Raw genomic sequence first — 20,736 nt, 5'->3', positions numbered from 1 at the left:
ATATAATCATTTTAATTTGAATATAGAAAAATGTGTGTGAGTGAGACTAAAAAGCTGATGATTCATCAGCTCAGACTTGGACAAGGAGTTTTAATGATTGGCAGGGGATGTGGAAAATCCTTCTCTGATACTCAGATAGTCTCCTTATATCCACCTTTTAAAATCTCCTTGTATATTAGGCTAACAGGAATTGGGGGGAGATGCAATGGTTATTAGGAGTGGTATACCTGGAAAATGTCTGGCCTTTGTAAGTCTCTCTTTTAGGATATACTGATATGTTTATTCTGAACATCCCATAATTTGTGTTTCTATGTGTTAATTATCTTACCTTTAGCATTAATCTTCATACTCCATACTGCCCCTAAAGTGGGGATGACGTAATACCTTATCTCTTTTTATCTTACAGCATTATTCTTTAACAAACAGAAAATGAATGAAAATAAAGATACTGATTTAAAAGACAGTGGAGAATATGAAGATGACTTTGAAAAGGACCTGGAGTGGTTGACTAATGAAAAAGAAAAAAGCAGTGCCAGCATAATGGAGGTACATATAAATTGCCAGCAGCATTCGTAGTAATCATATTAACAAAGTGTTTTGTAGTTCTTGAGGAGTTTTCACATGTATTATCTTGTTTAAACCTCACACAATTCCTTTGATATACATAGAATGAGTAGCATTATTCCTATTTTAGACATGAAAAAATTGAAGCCTATAGAGTTTAAATGTTGTGTCGTAAAGCATAGGGTTAATTAGTGAGAGAACAGTGATGAAATTACCACTTAAAGCTAAAATTATAATTAAAAATAAAATTATAATTTATATAATTCAATAATACAATTTATTGCATCAGAAGTAAAAAGCAAATACAACTAATTTCTACTTTATGTGAACTTGGGTAAAATCGGGATTTACTTTCAATATACATGAAAAATAAAGCAAATCCTCAAAAACATGGTCTTTCAGCTAATATTTGAAATGTTAAGAGTGAATTTTAGGGGAATGAATATACAGAAAAAAAATAAAGGGTCAAAGACTGAGACACAGGAATATATGTAGAAAAAAGTGGTTCCATTAATCATGATTCTGTACTATTTATCAGACATGTAGTAGGGCTATCTAGGAAAATGAACTAGTTCCTGAATTATAGAAAGTTCTATCTCTTTTTACTTATATACAGTGTGTATGTATATCTATATATGAGTGATATATATGCATATGTATTGACACTGAAAATGAAAGAAAGTGAAAGTGTTACTCGCTCAGTTGTTTCTGCAGCCTGCCAGGCTCCTCTGTTCATGGACTTCTTCAGGCAAGGATACTGGAGTGGATAGCCATTCCCTTCTCCAGGGGATCGTCTTTACCATTTGAGCCATCAGAGAAGCTCCTACTGACACTAATTATATATAATTTTATTAAAATATATAACTATTATACATAATGTAATTAGTGTCAATAAATAGGGAAGTAATGAAGAAAAGGACCAAGACTGGGATAAGATAGGTGACTTGAGAGGGATGTTGATCAAAGTATTTACAGCAGGAGCCAGTTTTAAGAGGGTTAAGGAAAAGACTACAAGGAAATGAAGGCTGCAGGTTTTTTTTTTATCACAACTCTCTTGGTTCTATCTTGCTTTCTTATGCAGTGGAGAAGACAGATGAGATAGATAACATTTGGAAAAGGCAACAGAGTCAAAAGTGAAGACTTTTCTAAGATGGCTTTTACATGGCGGTTTTATGCATCTTTAACAGAAAAATAATCAGAATGAATAGAGGAAGAGATGAAAGAAAAGTGAAAGTGAAAGTTGCTCAGTCATATCCTCTTCTTTGCGACTCCATGAACTGTAGCCCGCCAGGCTCCTCTGACCATGGAATTCTCCAGGCCAGAATACTGGAGTGGGTAGCCATTCCCTTCTCCAAGGGATCTTCCCAGCCCAGGATCCAACCCAGGTCTGTCACATTGCAGGCGATTCTTTACCATCTGAGCCACCAAGGAAGCCCAGAGGAAGAGATACCAGAGTAATAATGCTGAACCAAGGTCTCATGACTAGAAGGGTATGAGATCCACAGCACAAGGTTAAAGAATTAGAGAAATTATAATGATAATTCATTGCCTTATTGCTTATTCATTCATTGTAAAGCAGTGATCACTTGGCCATGTGTCAGAGGCTGTTCTAGGTGCTGTGGATACAGCAGTGGTTAAAACACAGTGCTCTAATGAATCTTGTTCATTCCAGTGGATTATTAAAATCACTTTTTCCTTTGAGGCTGGTAGGAAAAAATGGATGACAGAGAAACAGGGGTGAGGGTTAGGGGAAGATTTTATTGTAGTGGATTTTAAAAAGAAGTAAAAGCTAAAGGAGAATTTGAAAACAGATACTGTAGAAATGAACCAGAGAATAAAATAAGGCTAAAAAGAACAATTACAATGCAGAGATCTTAGTTTAATTTTAGTTACTTGGTAGTCATTTTAGGGGGCCACGTTGATTTGCTTATTGGACATACAGCAGTGTTATCCAGGTTAGGAAGAAGAGGCTGTTAGAATTGGTGACTAAGCTAGTAAAAGAGGAAGGGAATTTTAAGGGGTTGACGACAGCAGGACATAATAGCCATTACTTAGTAGATGTGGAGCAGGGTTTTGTGAAAATACTGGTTCATGGTTCACATGGGATTAAATTTTTTTTAAAAAAGTTAAGACCAAGTTATATAATGGTGTTTAACATAGATTACTGGAGCCTCTGAATATAATTGAGGAGGGAAAATCTGATCCAGAGGTAAAAATTGACTTGGAATTTGGGTATAGATCATGCAGAAAATAGCAGCAGTAATAATTTGAAAAGATCATAGGAAACTCAGAATGATAAGGACTTGACCAAAGGCAGTGACCTTGTAATGGTCCTGGGGAGAAAGATATCTTTTTGAAAAAGCACAAATATTACAAGGAGAAAACATTTAAAAGTATATTCTTCTGAAAATGTAAAAGGAACATTTTATAGAGGGAGGGATATTAATATTGTACTGTTTGTAGTTACACTTTCATACATTGGCATGGAATCTTTAAAAAAAGTAATCACTGTAGTACTTAGCAACATCAAATTCAGATTTAAATTTTTCCCCAATTTTTTTGCTTTTTCCCTTGGGGAAGTAAAATATGAATTAGAAAACTATGAGTGAAATATGAGCAGGAAGCATGTAACTTTTCCCATTCATAAAATAAATTACGAGCATGAACATCCATTTTGGATTGTCTACATATGAATGGACAAAGAGTCTCAATTTTTACTGAAAATGAATCTCATCTCTCTTTTTCTAGATGGCTTGTGGGAATGAAGAGAATATTAACCAAGACTTAAAAGTGAATGAAACAGAAATAGAACATACCAAGCAGCTTTCTGATCCTGATAAATCTTTGAAGGATGAGGTTTCACCAAGAAGAAATGACTTTATTTCTGTACCAAGTATTCAACCTTTGGACCCCATATCAGATTCAGATAGTGAAAACTCTTTGCAAGAATCCAAACTAGAAAGCCATCAAGACCTGGAGGAGGAAGAGGATGAGGAAGTCAGGAGATATATTATGGAGAAAATTATACAAGCCAACAGACTTCTACAAAGTCAAGAACCAGTGAATGATAAAAGGGAACGCAAACTTAAATTCAAGGACAAATTAGTTGATTTAGAAGTTCCTCCTCTGGAAGACAGTGATGCTTACAAAAATTATGAAAGTAATGTGTCTGGAAAACTGTCACAGTTATGTATTTCCAATGAATTTGAACAAGAAAATGTGATCCTGTCAGTTACTGATGGAAATTGTGAAGAAAACAAGGATAGGAAAATCCTAATGGAGAGAGATGGAAAGTTTGAACTTGTGAATTTACAGGACATTAAGAGTCAGGGGGTTTTGCCCCCCATTAATAATGCTAATAGTACAGAAGGTGAACCTCAGCAGTTTTTACCCAGATCTCCCAATTTGTCTGTCAGTGGAGTCAAGAGAGAAGAGCCAGTAGCCAAAGTACATGTTCTTGCTCCCTCATCAACAGAAGAGCCACTGACTTACATCCCTCAGCCACCACCCAACCCGAAGATTTACCCAAGCTCTGCTGTCAACTCAGATCGAAGTAAAGGGAACGGAAAATCTAACCGTAGGACCCAGTCCGCAGATGTGTCTCCAGCGGCCTCAACATTCTGTCTCTCCCCTCGACAGAAAGAACTGAAAAAACGACTAGAACAGAAGAGAGAGAAGCTGAAGAAAGAGGTGAGAGCACAAGTGGGCATTATATTGAAAGTAGAATATGTTTCTGTGTTTTATAAATCCAGTAAGAATTGACATGGTTCTTTAAATGATTGGATACATGCACTTGCTTGTTTTTTTCCTGTTGTTAAATTAAGTGGTTAAGTGTTAACAATCTGTATTTAGGGAACAAGCAGCCTGATTACCCTGGTCATTTCTTGTGAAGATCACAAAAGCATAGTAATGAATGACTTGTGTTAGAGCTAGAGGAGATCTCAGTGATGGTTTCATCTGATCCTTTCCTTTTAAAGGTGAGGCTCAGAGAAGTTAAGTGACTCCTGAAAATAATCTTGATATGCTGTGCTATGTATGCTTCATCGCTCAGTTGTATCTGACTCTTTGCAACCCTTTGGGCTGTAGCCCGCCAGGCTCCTCTGTCCATGGGGATTCTCCAGACAAGAATACTGGAGTGGGTTGCCATGCCCTCCTCCAGGGCATCTTCCCAACCTAGGAATCGAACCCAGGTCTCCCACATTGCAGGTGGATTCTTTACCATCAGAGCCACCAGGGAAGCCCATGAATACTGGAGTGGATAGCCTATCCCTTCTCCAGGGGATCTTCCCAACCCCCAAACCAGGGTCTCCTGCATTGCAGGTAGAATCTTTACCAGCTGAGCTATCAGGAAAGCCCAATTTTGATATGAGATAGGTGAAAATCAGATGTCAGCTGAAAAAAATGAAGGCACAAATTTGTTGGGGTTTAGAAGGCAACAAAGGAATTAGATTATAATTCTCTGGTGTGTGTGTATGGATGTGTGTATATTTCATATATCTTCCAGGACTACTGGATGGAAGAAAGTTTCACATATTGAGGTACAGGGAATTCTGGCTTATGCCTGATTTGTCTTGAACATTATGCACTACCTGGGAAGCCTTTTATGCTGACTAGAACAGCCTATCTATTTGAACAGCCTGTCAAACATACTTTGTACCTCTGCTTTCACCATTGGGGAAAAAAAAGAGAGAATATTTACCAGATTGTTTAGAATGCCTCCTTGAAGATAGGATAAATGCTCCCCGCCTTCCCATGACACTCATGCTAGTTCTCCTTTGAAGATGAGCTTCCCTTCCCAGACACCAAGGCCATACTGCCTTACTGTGTACATGTTCACCTGTCTCTTCTGAAACCTTGAAGGAATGTACCCCCGTCATATTTGATATTTCATGTTCTTTGTTCTGACAAGATAAAAAACTGTGGTTCAGGCATCCAGAATGGAGCTGGGTGGCCATTGTGGATATGGGTTCAGATGTGTTCCTGTATCACTGAGAACCTGAATTTTCTGAACTGTGTCAAACTCAAGTATATCACCAGACCTCTTCAAAATACCATCTGCCAGCTTCAACTTTATGGTCTCAAGGTCTCCCCTTGTAGTTTTTTAACCATTTCAGATACCAGCCAATCCTTGCTTAAGAAGCACCCTTATTGCTTGCTAGCTTCAAGCCTAATTCCTGACAAACAACTTCTGTGATTTGCATTTTTTGCCTACATATATGCCTCCCCTATTTTGTAATGCTGTGGAACACAATCCAGATGCTTCTTCACTTTGTGTCTCCTGGGCAATAGTCCTCAGTGTGGCTGGAATAAAACTCCTCTGTTCCTCTTAGAGATTGTTATCAACACTACATTTTATTGATTTCAGGGATTCTCATTTTAATTAAGAATAGAGCCTAATAACCTAACTGAAATGTCTCCAGGATGCCCTACCGAATCCAAAATTATTGTTATTTTGAGGGGGGGTTGCTCCTAAAGAGAATAAAAGTGTTTTATAATTGAAAATTCTAAGTACTAAAACTGGGGAATTTTCTCTGAACTACATAAATCAGTGCCCTGATTCTCTGTTTTACTGAATACCAGATAGCATTAAGCTGAACCACATAAAATGTCTAACTGTAAATACCTAACGGCAAAAGAATCACAGTTAATAGAACATAAGAAGAAACCTTAAAAGATTATTTCATAGGTGAAAAACTCGTCCAGATAATTTAAATAACTTTACCAAAGTCCCGTGACTTGTTTGTAGCAAAGTCGAAATCCCAGTTTTCCTGTCATGTTGAGAAGTTGATAAGTGGTCTGTTTTCCACTTATGCAGGAAATGATCAATGGAAATTTCTGGCATTTAAATCAGGAACTCAAATTAGCAGAAAAAGATTAAGAAATGAAGTTACTAAGAACATGTAACCTATAGCACACTTTTAGGCAGGAAATCTGAAAGGGTGCATATTTAGTAAAATTTAGCTTAGTTGGCTACTGAAATCTGAGCTCTGTCAGACTCAGCTTCCTTGGTTCAGGTATATAATAGGTATGTAAAAGGATCTGTTAACTCAGAACTGCGTGATAATATAAAAGAATTTGTTGAGAATAACAACTACTTGTTTGCTGCATACACACACATGTTTACATGTGTGCTTCTGTATGTCTGTAGAAGTTATATAGAAGGTTTTATATAATGTCAGTGTCTTTTTCACTAATGAACTAATGGTAATCTTTAACAGGTATGACTAATGGATAGTTCGTTTTTCTTTTGATCCTCTTTTTTGGGTGCCACACTGTTTTGGGATATACTTTTCTCATGTCAGGATCCTCATAACTAAGTTTCACTTTGGTTATGTACTAGCTCAGAGCATGTCTTTAAGTGCTAAGACTTTAAAATATTTTCAGCTGGTTTCAGGAGAAGGCTTTCCTTTTTGATGCCCTGCAAAATATTTCCTAGGGGCAAATAGGGCTGCTCTACTCCATCTCTCTACACTAAGTGCATCATCTCACTGTTCTCTTTGGCAACTGCAGTGTCTGTGCTTTGGCTAATATCATCTGTTTAATCCAGATGTCCTGTCTGGAAAAATAATTGTCCTACAATTATTCATGCAAGGCATCCCAAATCCTTTGGTAAAAGGGAGCTAAAATAAATATAAAATATAATAGTTAGTAAATTCACATATTATGTAAGCTCCATTATAAGGGCTTAGAAAATGGTAACACGTTTTTAAAAAGACATTTTATGCTATTAATTGTATAGAATTTTTCCTTCTACATTTTGTTCGATCAAAAAGGGCTTGCTATACTGTCAAAACATGTGGAAAGAACTCTGAATTCATTATTTGAAAACAGTTTAAGCATGGATTCTATCATTCAATTTATTTCCATGCTAAAATTTTAGTATTGAAAGAGACTTATGAGCTTGTTAATACAACTTCATTTTATAGATGAGAATACTGAGTTAAATGGTTTGCCCAAATTAACATAGTATGATGGCAGTATGATTGTTACTCAGATCTCTTAACTTCTACCATGGTGATATTTCCACTAAGACATGCTGCATTGTTCCCAGTTACTGTTTTATAGCTCTTCATAACTGGTTTAAGTAAATACCTCCTTTAAAGTTTAAGTAACTCTCTTATAACATCACTTTAATAATTCAGTTAAAAAAATTCATTTTGTTCTTATAGTTAACTGTTTAAATATTTTTCTGATAGCAAAATTGTTACTTTATCGATATACACTAGTTGAAAATATTTTAGACAGTATGATAAAAAATCTCCAACACATATGAAGGTACAGTTAACCCTTATATCTCCATTACCCAGATTCAAGAGTCATTGAGATTTTGGCTGATTTGCTTCATCTCTTCCTTTTTTGGCTGAAGTTTTTTTCAAAGCAAGTCCTAGACATCCAATCATTGCTCACTTGTGCACTTCAGAGATGATTGTATACTTCAAATAGAAAATGATTATAGCACTGGTTTCATAATCACAATGTCATGTGTCACAATTAACAAATTTAACAATCATCTAAAAATGTTTAAGGCATTTACAGTGCTTCTGTAGACACCATATTCATGCTTGTAGAGTGAGAGAGAGTGTGTGTGTGTGTATGTGTGTGTTTTGGGGGCAGTCTTTTGCATAGCTGTGGTTTTTGAGGAGTTAAATACAAAAAATAAACTAGGAAGCTAAGGAGAGATCCAAGAAATTCTTGAACAGCATGTTGCATAGTGTAGATTTATGTAATTATAGACTTTACCTCTACAGTTTATCTGAAGTCCTCCTTTTTTTCCCTAAGAAAATTGGAGGCCCTGTTTTCTTTAGGGAGGCCCAATTTACAGATGGAAATTTTTAGAGGCTGGGAATTCTAATGTCAGACATCAAAATATATCTCTCTACTTTGATAACATATATAATTTTATTAATTTTTCATTAGTGTGTTTGGATATTCTTTCCCCCAGGAAGATGAAAAGAAAATAGAAGAAGAAAAAGAAAAGAAAAAAGAGAATGACATGGTATTTAAAGCATGGTTGCAAAAGAAGAGAGAGCAGGTCCAAGAAATGAGGAGAATTCAGCGAGCAAAGCAGATTGAAGACATGAACAGTAGAGTAAGCAATCCTTCTTCATGAAAAATAAGTTCATACATATATGAAAGCTGGATTTATTTACAGAAGGGAGTCTGACTATCAGACTAAAAGCCTAAAGAAGTAGAAAAAATGGTCCAGGAACTACCCTTGCAAAAGATGCAACATGAAGATGACTTTATTACATAATTAAATTCTAAGAAGCCTTGTAAAAATCAAATGATTCTTATTTTATTCAAACAGTTAAAGCACAGAAAAAAGGAAAGCTACCAATTCATTTTTTTCAAGATATATAACTTTGATATTTAAATAGGACAATGCACACAAAATCTCTACAGATTGGTCTCACTTAAGAATAGATGTATAGGAATCTTATGTGAAAACTAACAAAGCCATCATATGTAATTTTTTAAAAAATTTGAAATATACAAAAAACCCATGAGAAAAGTAAAAAAAATCATCTATATCCCTACTATTTAAAAAATGTATATAAACTGAAAATTGAAAATTCAATCCTAACTCCTTCCAGGCTCATCTCCTAGTGGTAACTGCTTTTAACAGTGTGCTGTAAATCCTTCTAGCTTTTATTTTTATTTATATGTTTATCTGCTAAAAGTGTATTATGTGGTTGGATTTTTTTCACTCATTCATTAAGGACATATTTCTAGATCATTGCGTTTAGATCTCTTTTCAAATAGCTCCATGATATTCTACTTTCAGACGTAACAATTTATTAAACCATTCCTCATTTGTAGATATTTAGATTGATTCTAATATTGCTCTATTAATTAACAGGGCTGTTGTGAACATGTAAATTCTATAGGAGAACATCAATATTCTGTAAGAGGGTTTCTTGGAAATTTATGACTTATTGGATATCCAGAATAAAAGTTGTGGTTAAATATGCAAAGTTAGCCCCCTAAAAGGTTGTATCAATTTATAGTCCCTCCAGCAAGTATGTATGGAGAAGGCAATGGCACCCCACTCCAGTACTCTTGCCTGGAAAATCCCATGGACGGAGGAGCCTGGTAGGCTGCAGTCCATGGGGTCGCTAAGAGTCGGACACGACTGAGCGACTTCACTTTGACTTTTCACGTTCACTCATTGGAGAAGGAAATGGCAACCCACTCCAGTGTTCTTGCCTGGAGAATCCCAGGGATGGGGGAGCCTGGTGGGCTGCTGTCTATGGGGTCACACAGAGTCGGACACGACTGAAGCGACTTAGCAGCAGCCAGCAGTATGTAAGAGCGAATGTTTAATATATCGTGTCTAACATTGTATGTAGTTTATTTTTTTATTTTTTTCAAATTATTAGTATATGTGAATGTATATGAGCATGTGTTTTCTGTGAATTTCCTATTTGTAGTCTTTTCTTTTTTACCAGTTTTATTTTTCTTGTGCTTAGTTGCTCAGTCATGTCCGACTCTGCGACCTCGTGGACTGTAGCCCATCAGGCTCCTCTGGAAAAAAAACTGGAGTGGGTTGCCATGCCTTCCTCCAGGGGATCTTCCCACCCAGGGATGGAATCCAGGTCTCCCACATTGCAGGCGGATTCTTTACCAACTGAGCCACCAGGGAAGCCCAAGAGTACTGGAGTGGATAGCCTATGCCTTCTCCAGGGGGTCTTCCTGACCCAGTATTTGAATCAGGGTCTCTTGCATTGCAGGCAGTACAGATTTTAATCCTTGTCTATTATGTCTGTAAATATGTTTTCCTTGACTAACAAAATGATGTACTTTTACATTATTTGTTATGCTATTTATAGAAATTTAGCTTTTATAATCTTGGGATGGACAATATCTTTTCAGGTAGTAAACCTGAAACCATGAACTAAAAGAGAAAATATTGAGAAATTTGACTGCAACTGTATAGTAAAATAATAGCATGCTATAACCAAGTATAGTTTATTTTAGGAAGGAAATTATGGACCAATAATAACAAATCTATTAATATATTTAGTACAAAATAGTTAAATAAAAAGAATTTGTCTATCTTGTAAGATATAGAAAAAGTATATACTCGTATTTACTAGCATTTATTTTTAATTTTTTCTAATAAAATGTGGATTACAGGATAAATACTATCTTAGGAAATACTATAGGTATACCCATTAAAGTCAGAGACAGGTAAGTCTCCCTTCTATAATAAATAATTTCATTCTGGGAGTTCTATCCAGTATGTTAAGAGAAAAGGAAATGAGGTAATTTTTACGTGTAGCAATTCAGTTTTCCTAATTCCATTATTGAAGAGACTGTTCCTTCCTCATTGTTATTGTTGGTTTCTTTGTTGAAAATAATTGACAGTATATGCATGGGTTGATTTCTGTGCTCTCTGTTCTCTTCCATTGATCTATGTGTCTATTCTCATGCCAGTACTATTAATATACTATTTGATTGTTTCAGCTTTATAATATAGATTAAAATCAGGAAGTGAGATGCTTCCAGCTTTGTTGTTCTTTCTCAGGATTACATTGGAGGTTTGGCTCTTATGCAGATTTTAGGAGTTTTTTTCAATTTTGTGAAAAATTCCATTGGAACTTTTATGTAATGAATTTTAGATTGCATGGATAATTTTTAGATAGTATGGACATTTTAACAATATTAGTTTTTCTAGTCCATGGTCATGGAGTATCTTTCCATTCATTTGTATCTTCTTCAGTTTCTTTCATTAATGTCTTTATGCTTTCAGCATATAGTCTTTCACCTCCTTGGTTAAATTTATTCCTAGGTATCTATTTCATTCTTCTTTTCTGCTATTTTAAAAGGCCTTGTTAATTCTCTTTCAGATAGTTTGTTTTTAGTGTATTGAAACACAGTTGATTTTTATATATTGATTTTGTATCCTGCAGCTTTACTGAATGGTTTATTAGTTCTGTTTTTTTTTTTTTTTTTCTGTGGGGAGGGGTAAAGTCTCTAGGGTTTCTGTATATACTAATAATATGTAATGTGCAAATAGAGCAATTTCACTTCTTTCTTTCTAATTCGAATGCCTTTTATTTCTTTTTCTTGTCTGATTGCTCCAGCTGGGACTTCAACTATGTGTTGAATAAAAGTAGTGAGAATGGGGATTCTTATCTTGCCCCTGATAGTATGATGTTAGCTGTGGACTTGTGATATATAGTCCTTATTATATTGAGGTATATTCTCTCTATACCCAATTTTTGAGAGTTTTTATCATGAAAATATATATTTTGTCTAATGCTTTTTTTGCATCTATTTAGATCATCATATGATTTTTATCTTTCACTTCGTTAATGTGTGTAACACTGATTTGTAGATTTGAACCATCCTAGCATCTCTGTAAAATCCCACTTGATCATTGATGTATGATCTTTTTTAATATACTGCTGAATTAGCTTTTCTGATAGTTTGTTGAGTATTTTTACATTTAAAGAATTCATCAAGTATGTCAGCCTCTAATTTTGTTTTCTTGTGTTGTCTTTGTCTGGCTTTCGTATGATGGTAATCAGGCCGCTTAAAATGGATTGGAAGTGTCCTCTCCTCTTCCGTTTATTGGAAGAGTTTGAGAATGATCAGTATTAATTCTTTTTTAGATTTTCTAGAAGCCATCTGGTCTTGGACTTTTGTTTTGGGGGAGATTTTTGATTATTTATTCAGTTTCATTACTAGTAATCAACCTGTTCACATTTTCTGTTCTTCCTGATTCAGCCTTGGTAAATATTATGTTTCTAGGAGTTTATTCCTTTCTCCTCACATCTCCCATTATTACTGTCTTTCCTTACCATACTTTTCTTTTGAACCTGACATAACAGTCAATCAATCCTATATTTCATCTTATCTTGAACAACACTGCCCAATACAGTTTTCTGTGATGATGGTAACACTGTATCTACACTGTCCAGTAAAGTGGCCACTGGCCATAATATGACTGTTAAGTACTTAAAATGTAGCTAATGTGACCGAGATACTGGATTTCTAATTTTATTTAAGTAGTTACTTGTGACTAGTGGCTATGTACCATACAGTGCAGGTATAGAATGTATGAGAAAGGGAGCCTTATTTCCCCAGCCCCCCACCTTTGGTGCATAGTCGGACACGACTGAAGTGACCTAGCAGCAGCAGCAGCAGCAGCAGCAGCAGCTCTGTACAGGTAGATGCTGTATGTAGGAGATGCTCTGTGAATGCCTGTTGAATGAATAGATGAACAGTGATATCCATCAATCTTGTCTGTCCCTGCATTCCTAACTCTTTTAATCTATAGTTGCAGATTGAACACTTTTTAGTAATCTCCAGATACTCCCAAACTTTCAGGTGTTCAGCAATGGTCTTGTAGGTCCATAGGACCTCTTCACAAAGTTCTGCGTTATACACCAAAGATTCTAGGTTATATAAATTAAATAAATTAGGCTGGAGCATACTTGGCAGTGTGGGCTACAGATAAAGGAAAATGCAAGGTGTAGGAGCTATCACAGAACTCAGATGTGGCAAAAGTATTAAATGAATGCATCTTTTCCTTTTGTATTCTAGCCAGGCATCCATATAATGAATCATGCTTTTTCCAAGGCCAAAGAGCCCCAAAATCTTTCCCTTTGCTCTCTTTACTCTCCCAAATAAGAGCTCTTTCAGCTTTTGAAAACTCCTTGAGGATTGTATCCATCATAAAGTTTGAAGAACCATACAATAAGCTATTCCCTCTAGCCCATTCTTATGACAAAATCCTCATGGCAATTATCCTTATGAAAAAATTCTTATGGTTGAAAATCCTTATTGCCATGTTCCATAGTAATAATTGCATTTTTGGAGATGGGCTTGGCAGATGCTCTTAAAAATGAAAGAAGAATTTAAAAGAAAGGTTGAATAACACAAATGTTGGGTCATTGATTTTGGATCAATTCCAGTGGAGCTTCCTTCAGTAATTGATACCAATACGTCACTCATACTGACTTTATATGCTTGTGTCAATGTGCAAAATTATTTTAATTGTCACAGGGCTCAGTTTTGAAAAGTTTGCCAATCACTGCATCTTGACATTTTCCATTTATTGATTACCTCAGTAAGACTTTTGAAAGAAGCAAGAGGGCAGTGAGTGTTGATTCAGAGGTCATATATTTGGTTTGGATGCTAAGAGTGCAACTAATAAGACTGGTATTATTATGAACAATTGTGAATAGGACATGTATTCTTATAGGGTCCTATTGGCAGGGCCTTAAAAAGTAGTTTTCATTTCTTTAAGCAAAACTTACTTTTGCAAACAGCAGGAAAACAGAGATCCACAGCAAGCTTTTCGGTTATGGCTTAAAAAAAAGCATGAAGAACAACTGAAAGAAAGAAAGACAGAAGAACTGCGAAAGCAAGAGGAGTGCTTAGTCTTCCTTAAAGGAACAGAAGGCCGTGACAGGGCCTTTAAACAGTAAGTCAAAAGAAGGGTGTTTCCCCTCCTCCTCAGGGGCAACTTAGACAATTATATAGTCAATAGAACTTAAAAAAAATTAATCCCTTACATTATATACCTATACAGTTTTAAAGCCACAGTTTTAAAAATATGTGAGAAAATTCTTTAACTCCATGCTTTGCATAATATCTATACCATTCTTTCAAGATATGTTTTAATACTAAAACTATTTCTTAATGGCACCAGTGTGATAACTTTTGATAGCCTCCCATTGATTGATTGATTTGTTCATTGCTTGGAGAAGTGGGCCCAAGATTGGTTACAGCTTCTCCTACTTAGTCCTCAGAAAACTGAATAAAGAGTTGCACTTAACCAGTAAGTATTTTTTCTGTAAAGAGGAAGATCTGTACAGACCAGATGAAAGGGGGATTTAGAAACCTATTTTGGTAATTGAAGGCAAACCCAGTTTCCTTTCAGTTGCCTGGGTAAGAGTGTAATACATGGCTTATTCTGAGGAAACAGATCTGGCTTCATAATTTTGCCAGCAAGACTTGGGAAAGGGAGTGGAAATTTAGTCCATTGTTTGAAGTTCATTTCTTTCTTTTCTGCTGTCTTTCTCTTTCTTAGTTTATTTGCCTCTTTCTTTCTTTCCTTTCCCAGTTGACCCCTAAGGGACTGCAGTTAATTTGCTCAAACTACTATCCAATTCAAGACCATACAACATTGGATTAGAGGTTTCTTAAGTCCCTTTTATGCTAGTGCAGTCATTTAGTTGTTTGGATTTATTTCTGAAAACATATATACACACATGCACACACCACATATGCACTATCATACCAGAGATGTAATATATATAGTTATTTTTAATGTTATTTAACCTAAGCAAGCTTTATAGACTTAAATTTGTTAGAATGTGGCCTTTCCCTTCACCTTTTTTGATGTTTTTTCTTCTTAGGCTTATTTTTCCATTTTAAGGAAGAATAATTTTATTCACTGAAAAGCAAGAACTCTATGATTTCTCTACCAAGAATAGCAAGGCAGCATTTCTGCATGCTGCTAAATAAATTATATGGAACCAGTCAGACACTTAGTTGTTTAGAAAATCATATTTTAAAAAAGATTTAAAATTCATTTTACATATGACCTATGTATGCCGCATGTAAAATAGTTTGTAAATCACTTTAAAAAGTTTTTTAGTTGGCAGTCTCATTATAAGACAAACTTCATTTCAAATATTTGATTGTAAATGTTATCATGCTTTCCTAGTGTGAGCCTTTGGTATAAGAATGAAAATTTTCAGTTAATACTAATTTGTGTTGTGACCAGAGCATTTCAATATAAAGAAGTCCAATTTCCTATAATTGTCTATAGTAATAACTTTATAGTGTGAAGATATATCCAGGCTGATACCAGATCTGATTATGTCTCTCTCTACAGATGGCTAAGAAGAAAACAGATAGAAAAAGTAGCAGAGCAACAAGCTGTCAAAGAAAGAGCTAGACAGCTCCGACTAGAAGCAAAGCGGTCTAAACAGTTACAGTGCCACCTATATAATATGTCAGAAGCCAAATCTTTCCGTTTTACTGATCATTACAACTGAAGGTACTTATTAAATACTTCATTTGGAAGCTGCTGTCCTCAAAATTTTGGATATCATTTCTTATGGCCTGTGTGCTTTGGTTATACTCTAAATTATGGAAGTGCTACTTATCTTTTGATGGTGTTGATGGTGAATTTGTCTTATTTCCTTTAATAGTAGAGCAAAATAAATTTCTTAACTTGCAGCATTGTAATGTGTTATACCATCTTAGTCCATGCAAAAAATTGAACAAATGAATTCTACATTCCTTTACTTCTAAGTTATTTTAACATTTCTAGCTGAAACAAACACAAAAAAGGGACAGGTACCTATTCTTAGTTCCTATTATCATTTAAAAAAATTGCAGTAGAACATTTCATAAGGCAGGAGAAGTGACCTCTTAAACAAATCTGGATCAAGGCCTCATACACAGTCCTAATTATGTCAATTTTGAATAGCTGTAGCAAGCTAAGCAATAGGTTAGGCATACTTCCACATGTTCTTTAAAAAATCAAAAAGCATAACTATTTTGGGTATGTTATACAAAATCATACAGCTCTTATTGAGAGTTCATAATGTGCCTGGTATTGTTGTAAATGCTTTACATAAATAATTTGATCTTATAACAACCCTATTACTCATTCTTGTTTTGCAGATGAAGAAACTATAGAGGTGAGCAGTTTGCTCACAGATTCTGAGATTTGTATGGTTGCAGAATTCTTTCTTTTAGTTTTACTATAAAGCCTACATACCTTGGTAGACATTAGTAATTCCACGTATGGGGAAACAGTGTCTTTGATGTGTGTAAGAGCACTTGAGGAGTGGAGGACAAAGGCAAACATACAAGTGTGATGGAGAGTGGAGAATTGCTGTAGGAGTTCTTTTAAAGCTTCAGAAGACAGGGTTATTAACAACTGGATATTTGTACCTTAATCACTTGACCCTAAATTAGAACACAGAATTAATTATTCAATCCTTTCTCAGCTTATTACAGCACTTTGAGCATATACCAGGCAATTTAACTTTTCATTATAACTAGTCTTGTGTGGTTTAATGTTTATTTTTAATGATAAGAACCAATTTGACATTTAAGTATTCCACAACAGTTTTGCAAAACTGGCTGCTGAAATTTTCATAAGGATTGCAGTGACTCTGTCATTTGCTTTAGGTAGCATTGCCATCTTCATGAGACTCTGTGTGTGTGTGTGTTAGTTGCTTAGTCGTGTCCAACTGTTTGCAACCCCATAGATTGTGGCCCACCAGGCCCCTCCATCCATGGGATTCTCCAGGCAAGAACACTGGAGTGGGTTGCCACTCCCTTCTCCAAAAGGAACTAGGGAAAGAAAGAAAGTGAAGTTGCTCAGTCGTGTCTGACTCTTTGCGACCCCATGGACTGTAGCCTACCAGGCTCCTCCCATCCATGGAATTTTCCAGGCAAGAGTAGTGGAGTGGGTTGCCATTTCCTTCTCCATCATGAGACTGTCTTCTAACCTATAAACACAGGATGTCTTTTCATTTAGTGCAGCAATGTTTTATAGTTTTCAGTGTATAAGTCTTTCACCTGCTTTGTTAAATTTATTCATAGATATTTATTCTTTTGGATTCTATTGCAAATGGAATTGTTTTCTTAATTTTCTTTATGTGTTCTATACTTGAAACACAAACAGATTTGTGTATATTGATGTTGTACCCTGAAACATGGCTGAATTTGTTTATTAGTACTAAATTTTTTGGTGAAAAAATTTTGAATTTTCTCTGTATAGGACAGATGGTGGTGGTGGTGTTTAGTTACTAAGTCATGTCTGATTCTTGTGACCACGTGGATGGTAGCCTGCTAGGCTCCTGTGTCCATGGAATTTCCCAGGCAAGAATACTGGAGTATGTAGCCATTTACTTCTCCAGGGGATCTTCCTGACCCAGGGATTGAACCCACATCTCTTGGATTGCATGCAGAGTCTTTATGGCCGAGCCACCAGGGATGCCCATGTAGGCTAGGTATCATCTGCAAATAGAGATAGTTTTAATTTTTCCTTTCCAAATGGGATGCCTTTATTTATCTTTCTTGACTGACTTCTCTGGCTAAAACTTCTAGTATAATGTAGAGTAGGAGTAGTGAAAGTGGACATCATTTTTTTCCCCATATCTGTCTATTAGTTGATCTTAATGTAGCAGTGCTTCCATGGTGGCTCAGATGGTAAAAAATCTGCCTGCAATGCAGGCAACTCGGGTTTAATCCCTGGGTCAGGAGGTTCCCCTGGAGAACGGAGTGGCAACCCACTCCAGTATTCTTGCCTGGAGAATCCCATGGACAGAGGAGCCTGGCAGGGTATAGTCCATGGGGTTGCAAAGAGTCGGACGTGACTGAGTGACTAACACTTTCACTTGCATTAATGCAGCAAAGGAGACAAAAGTTCACAAACACTCCACATATTTCACAAGATTCATTGTGGAAAAAAAGTGACTAAGAAGAATCAGTAGTACCCTCAGGTCTTAGTAGATGCTTTCTTGGAGGAGGTGAACCTCTTATTCCTGATGAAGAGGGGTCCTCATTCCTGGAGGGGGCATGCCTGTTGATATCTCTTGAGTAGGGGGAAGGAAGTGGTGGGCCCATGGTGGTCTCATACCAGGTGGAGGAGCCATAATTCCTGGAGGTGGGGTTGCTTGACCAACTGATGGCGGCAGGGGCAGTCCCCCATCCTCATGGATACTACTTGGGGCCCCAGCAGTGCTGGCAGTAGCAGCACCTGCAGCAGCTGCTACCGTGCCTCTTCCCTGTGGGGTCACTACCTGTTGGGATGACCCCTCAATCCCTTGGACAGAGCCTGCTGTTCCAGCAGGGACCTAGGGAATTGGAACACCAGCTGAAACATCTCTGCTAACTGCCCTGCCAACCCCAGGGCCTCCTGTAGCTCCAGCAAGAGGTACCTGAGCAATGCCAGTATCTTTCCCTCCAGAGTCATGGAAAGCAAGTTTCCCCACAGAGCAACACTTGACCCCAGACTCACTTTTTTCATGCTGTGGCTGTTTGACATCCTTTGGCTCAATCCTCCTGAACTCATCACAATCATAGAGGGTCAAGTTCATATGTTTGTCAAAAGTCTTAAACGTACCGATGAAGGTCCGGCCGTCTTGCAGGATATATTCTATCCTATGGTCAGTGTGCTGCAGCATCTTGCTGCTCTTTCCCACAGTCATGATTGCTATTCCACCAGCTCCAATGCCCCCAGCAAAGATTTGGGATCCTTAAGACCTAAGAGAAGGTCGTTTTATTTGATTGTTTCTTTTGGAATCAGCCACCCAGGTGTTCCAATACTGCTTTAACCATTGCTTGGTGTGTCAGCTAAGAATGCTCGTTTCAGTTCTGCCTGGAAATCAACCACAGGTACTTGTTGCTGCTGCTGCTGAGATTACCTCAGGTACAGGTGATACTCCTGGTTGCTCAGTGAGGCTGTTGTTCTATGTTTGACTTGGACTTCCACCTCCCGTACTTGCTTTTCCATAGTCCGTCTCAGGTGTGAATGGTCCATGGCTTGCACCATCACACCACTGGCTGCTCCTCAGAACAGAACATCTCTGGCTGCTACTCCACTCTGCCTGGGCATCCTTATCTTGTTCTTGATCTTAGGAGGGAAGCTTTTAGTCTTTTAGCCTTAAGTATGGTGTTAGCTGGGCCTTCCCAGGTGGCACTAGTGATAAAGAACCCGCCTGCCAGTACAGGAGTCATGAGATGCAGGTTTGATCCCTGGGTCAGGAAGATTCCCTGGAGGAAGGCATGGCAACCCACTCCAGTATTCTTGCCTGGAGAATCCCACAAACAGAGGAGCCTGATGGGCTACAGACCATCGGGTCACATAGAGTCGGACATGAAGCAACATAGCATGCACACATGCATGATGTTAGCTGTGGGTTTTCCATAAATGTCCTTTATAAAGTTGAGGTCAAGTCCTATTCTTATTCCTCTCCTGTACTTATTTCTATTCTATTACTTTTTTTTTGAGTGCTTTTATCATGGGGTGGGCTTCCCTGGTGGCTCAGTGGGTAAAGCGTCTGCCTCCAATGTGGGAGACCCAGGTTCAATCCCTGGGTTAGGAAGATCCCCTGGAGAAGGAAATGGCAACCCACTCCAGTACTCTTGCCTGGAAAATCCCATGGACTGAGAAGCCTGGTAGGCTACAATCCGTGGGGTCGCAAAGAATCGGACACGACTGAGCAACTTCACTTCACTTCATCATGAAAGTGTGTTGGATTTTATTAAATGCTTTTTGTGTCAAGTGAAATGATAATGGGCTTTTTCTCCTTTGTTCTATTCATGACGTTCTTAATATTGAAGCACCCTTGCATTCTTGAGACAAATACCTCTTGGTGGTATATAAATCCCCTTTTCTATGATATTCCATTTGGTTTGCTAGTATTTTGTGATGATTTTTCATCTGTATTTTTAAGAGTTTTTTTTTTTTTTTTGGTAATATTCTTTTCTTGGGGGATCTTTGTCTGGCTTTGGTATCAAGGTAATGCTGGCCTCATAGAATGAACTGTTCCCTCTGCTTTTATTTTCTTGGGAGGATTGCTATTAACTCTTTAAATTTTTGGCAGAAGTCACCAGTGAAACTATCTGGCCCTGGACTTTTCTTTGTTGGGAGTTTTTTGTTTCTTAGTACAGTTTGTTTTTTAGAGCAGTTTTAGGTTCATAGAGAAACTGAGCAGAAAGTACAGAGTTCCCATGTAACTCCTGCTTCCTCCCTCCTTAAAACCTCCCCTATCATCATCTCCCACAAGGTGGTTCATTTGTTGCAATTAATGAACCTAAATTTACACATCACTATCATCCAACATCCATAGCTCTTGGTGTTGGGAGGTTTTTGATTACTGATGTAATCTCTCATTATAAGCCTTTCTCCTGGTGACTAAGATGGTAAAGAATCCACCTGCAATACAGAAGACCTGGGTTCAATGCCTGGGTTGGGAAGATCCCCTAGAGGAGGGCATGGCAACCCACTCGTTTTCTTGCCTGCAGAATCCCCACAGACTGAGGAGCCTGGCGGGTTATGGTCCATAGAATCCCAAAGAGTTGGATACAACTGAGCGACTAAGCACACTCATACATAAGCCTTTTCACATTTTCCATTTCTCCTTGAGTCAGTTTTGGTAAATTGTGTTTCTAGGAATTTGTCTATTT

At 37.1% G+C, this 20,736-nt stretch overlaps 1 protein-coding gene and 2 pseudogenes across 2 annotated transcripts; 1 reads left to right on the top strand and 2 right to left on the bottom strand.

The window, feature by feature from the left end:
- Nucleotides 1-429: 429 nt before the first annotated feature.
- CCDC181 (coiled-coil domain containing 181) lies at nt 430-15,581 on the top strand. Of its 2 annotated transcripts, none has more exons than XM_068986575.1 (5): nt 430-546; nt 3,313-4,254; nt 8,507-8,653; nt 13,848-13,999; nt 15,419-15,581. In XM_068986575.1, the coding sequence occupies exons 1-5, from the start codon at nt 430-432 to the stop codon at nt 15,579-15,581; spliced, it is 1,521 nt and encodes a 506-aa protein (XP_068842676.1). The 2 variants fall into 2 exon arrangements, with proteins under 2 accessions (XP_068842676.1, XP_068842675.1); XM_068986574.1 differs by having other exon boundaries at nt 13,845-13,999.
- Nucleotides 15,582-18,021: 2,440 nt separating this feature from the next.
- LOC138090223 (small nuclear ribonucleoprotein-associated protein N pseudogene) lies at nt 18,022-18,755 on the bottom strand (annotated as a pseudogene).
- Nucleotides 18,756-18,877: 122 nt separating this feature from the next.
- Nucleotides 18,878-19,099, bottom strand: LOC138090164 (SNRPN upstream reading frame protein-like; annotated as a pseudogene).
- Between the last annotated feature and the right edge of the window lie 1,637 nt (nt 19,100-20,736).

This window comes from Capricornis sumatraensis, chromosome 14 (assembly GCF_032405125.1).
Source record: "Capricornis sumatraensis isolate serow.1 chromosome 14, serow.2, whole genome shotgun sequence".
In the NCBI taxonomy this organism is placed as follows: Eukaryota; Metazoa; Chordata; class Mammalia; order Artiodactyla; family Bovidae; genus Capricornis; species Capricornis sumatraensis.
The sequence above is the reverse complement of the archived record's forward strand: the minus strand, read 5'-3'. Positions and strand labels throughout refer to the sequence as shown.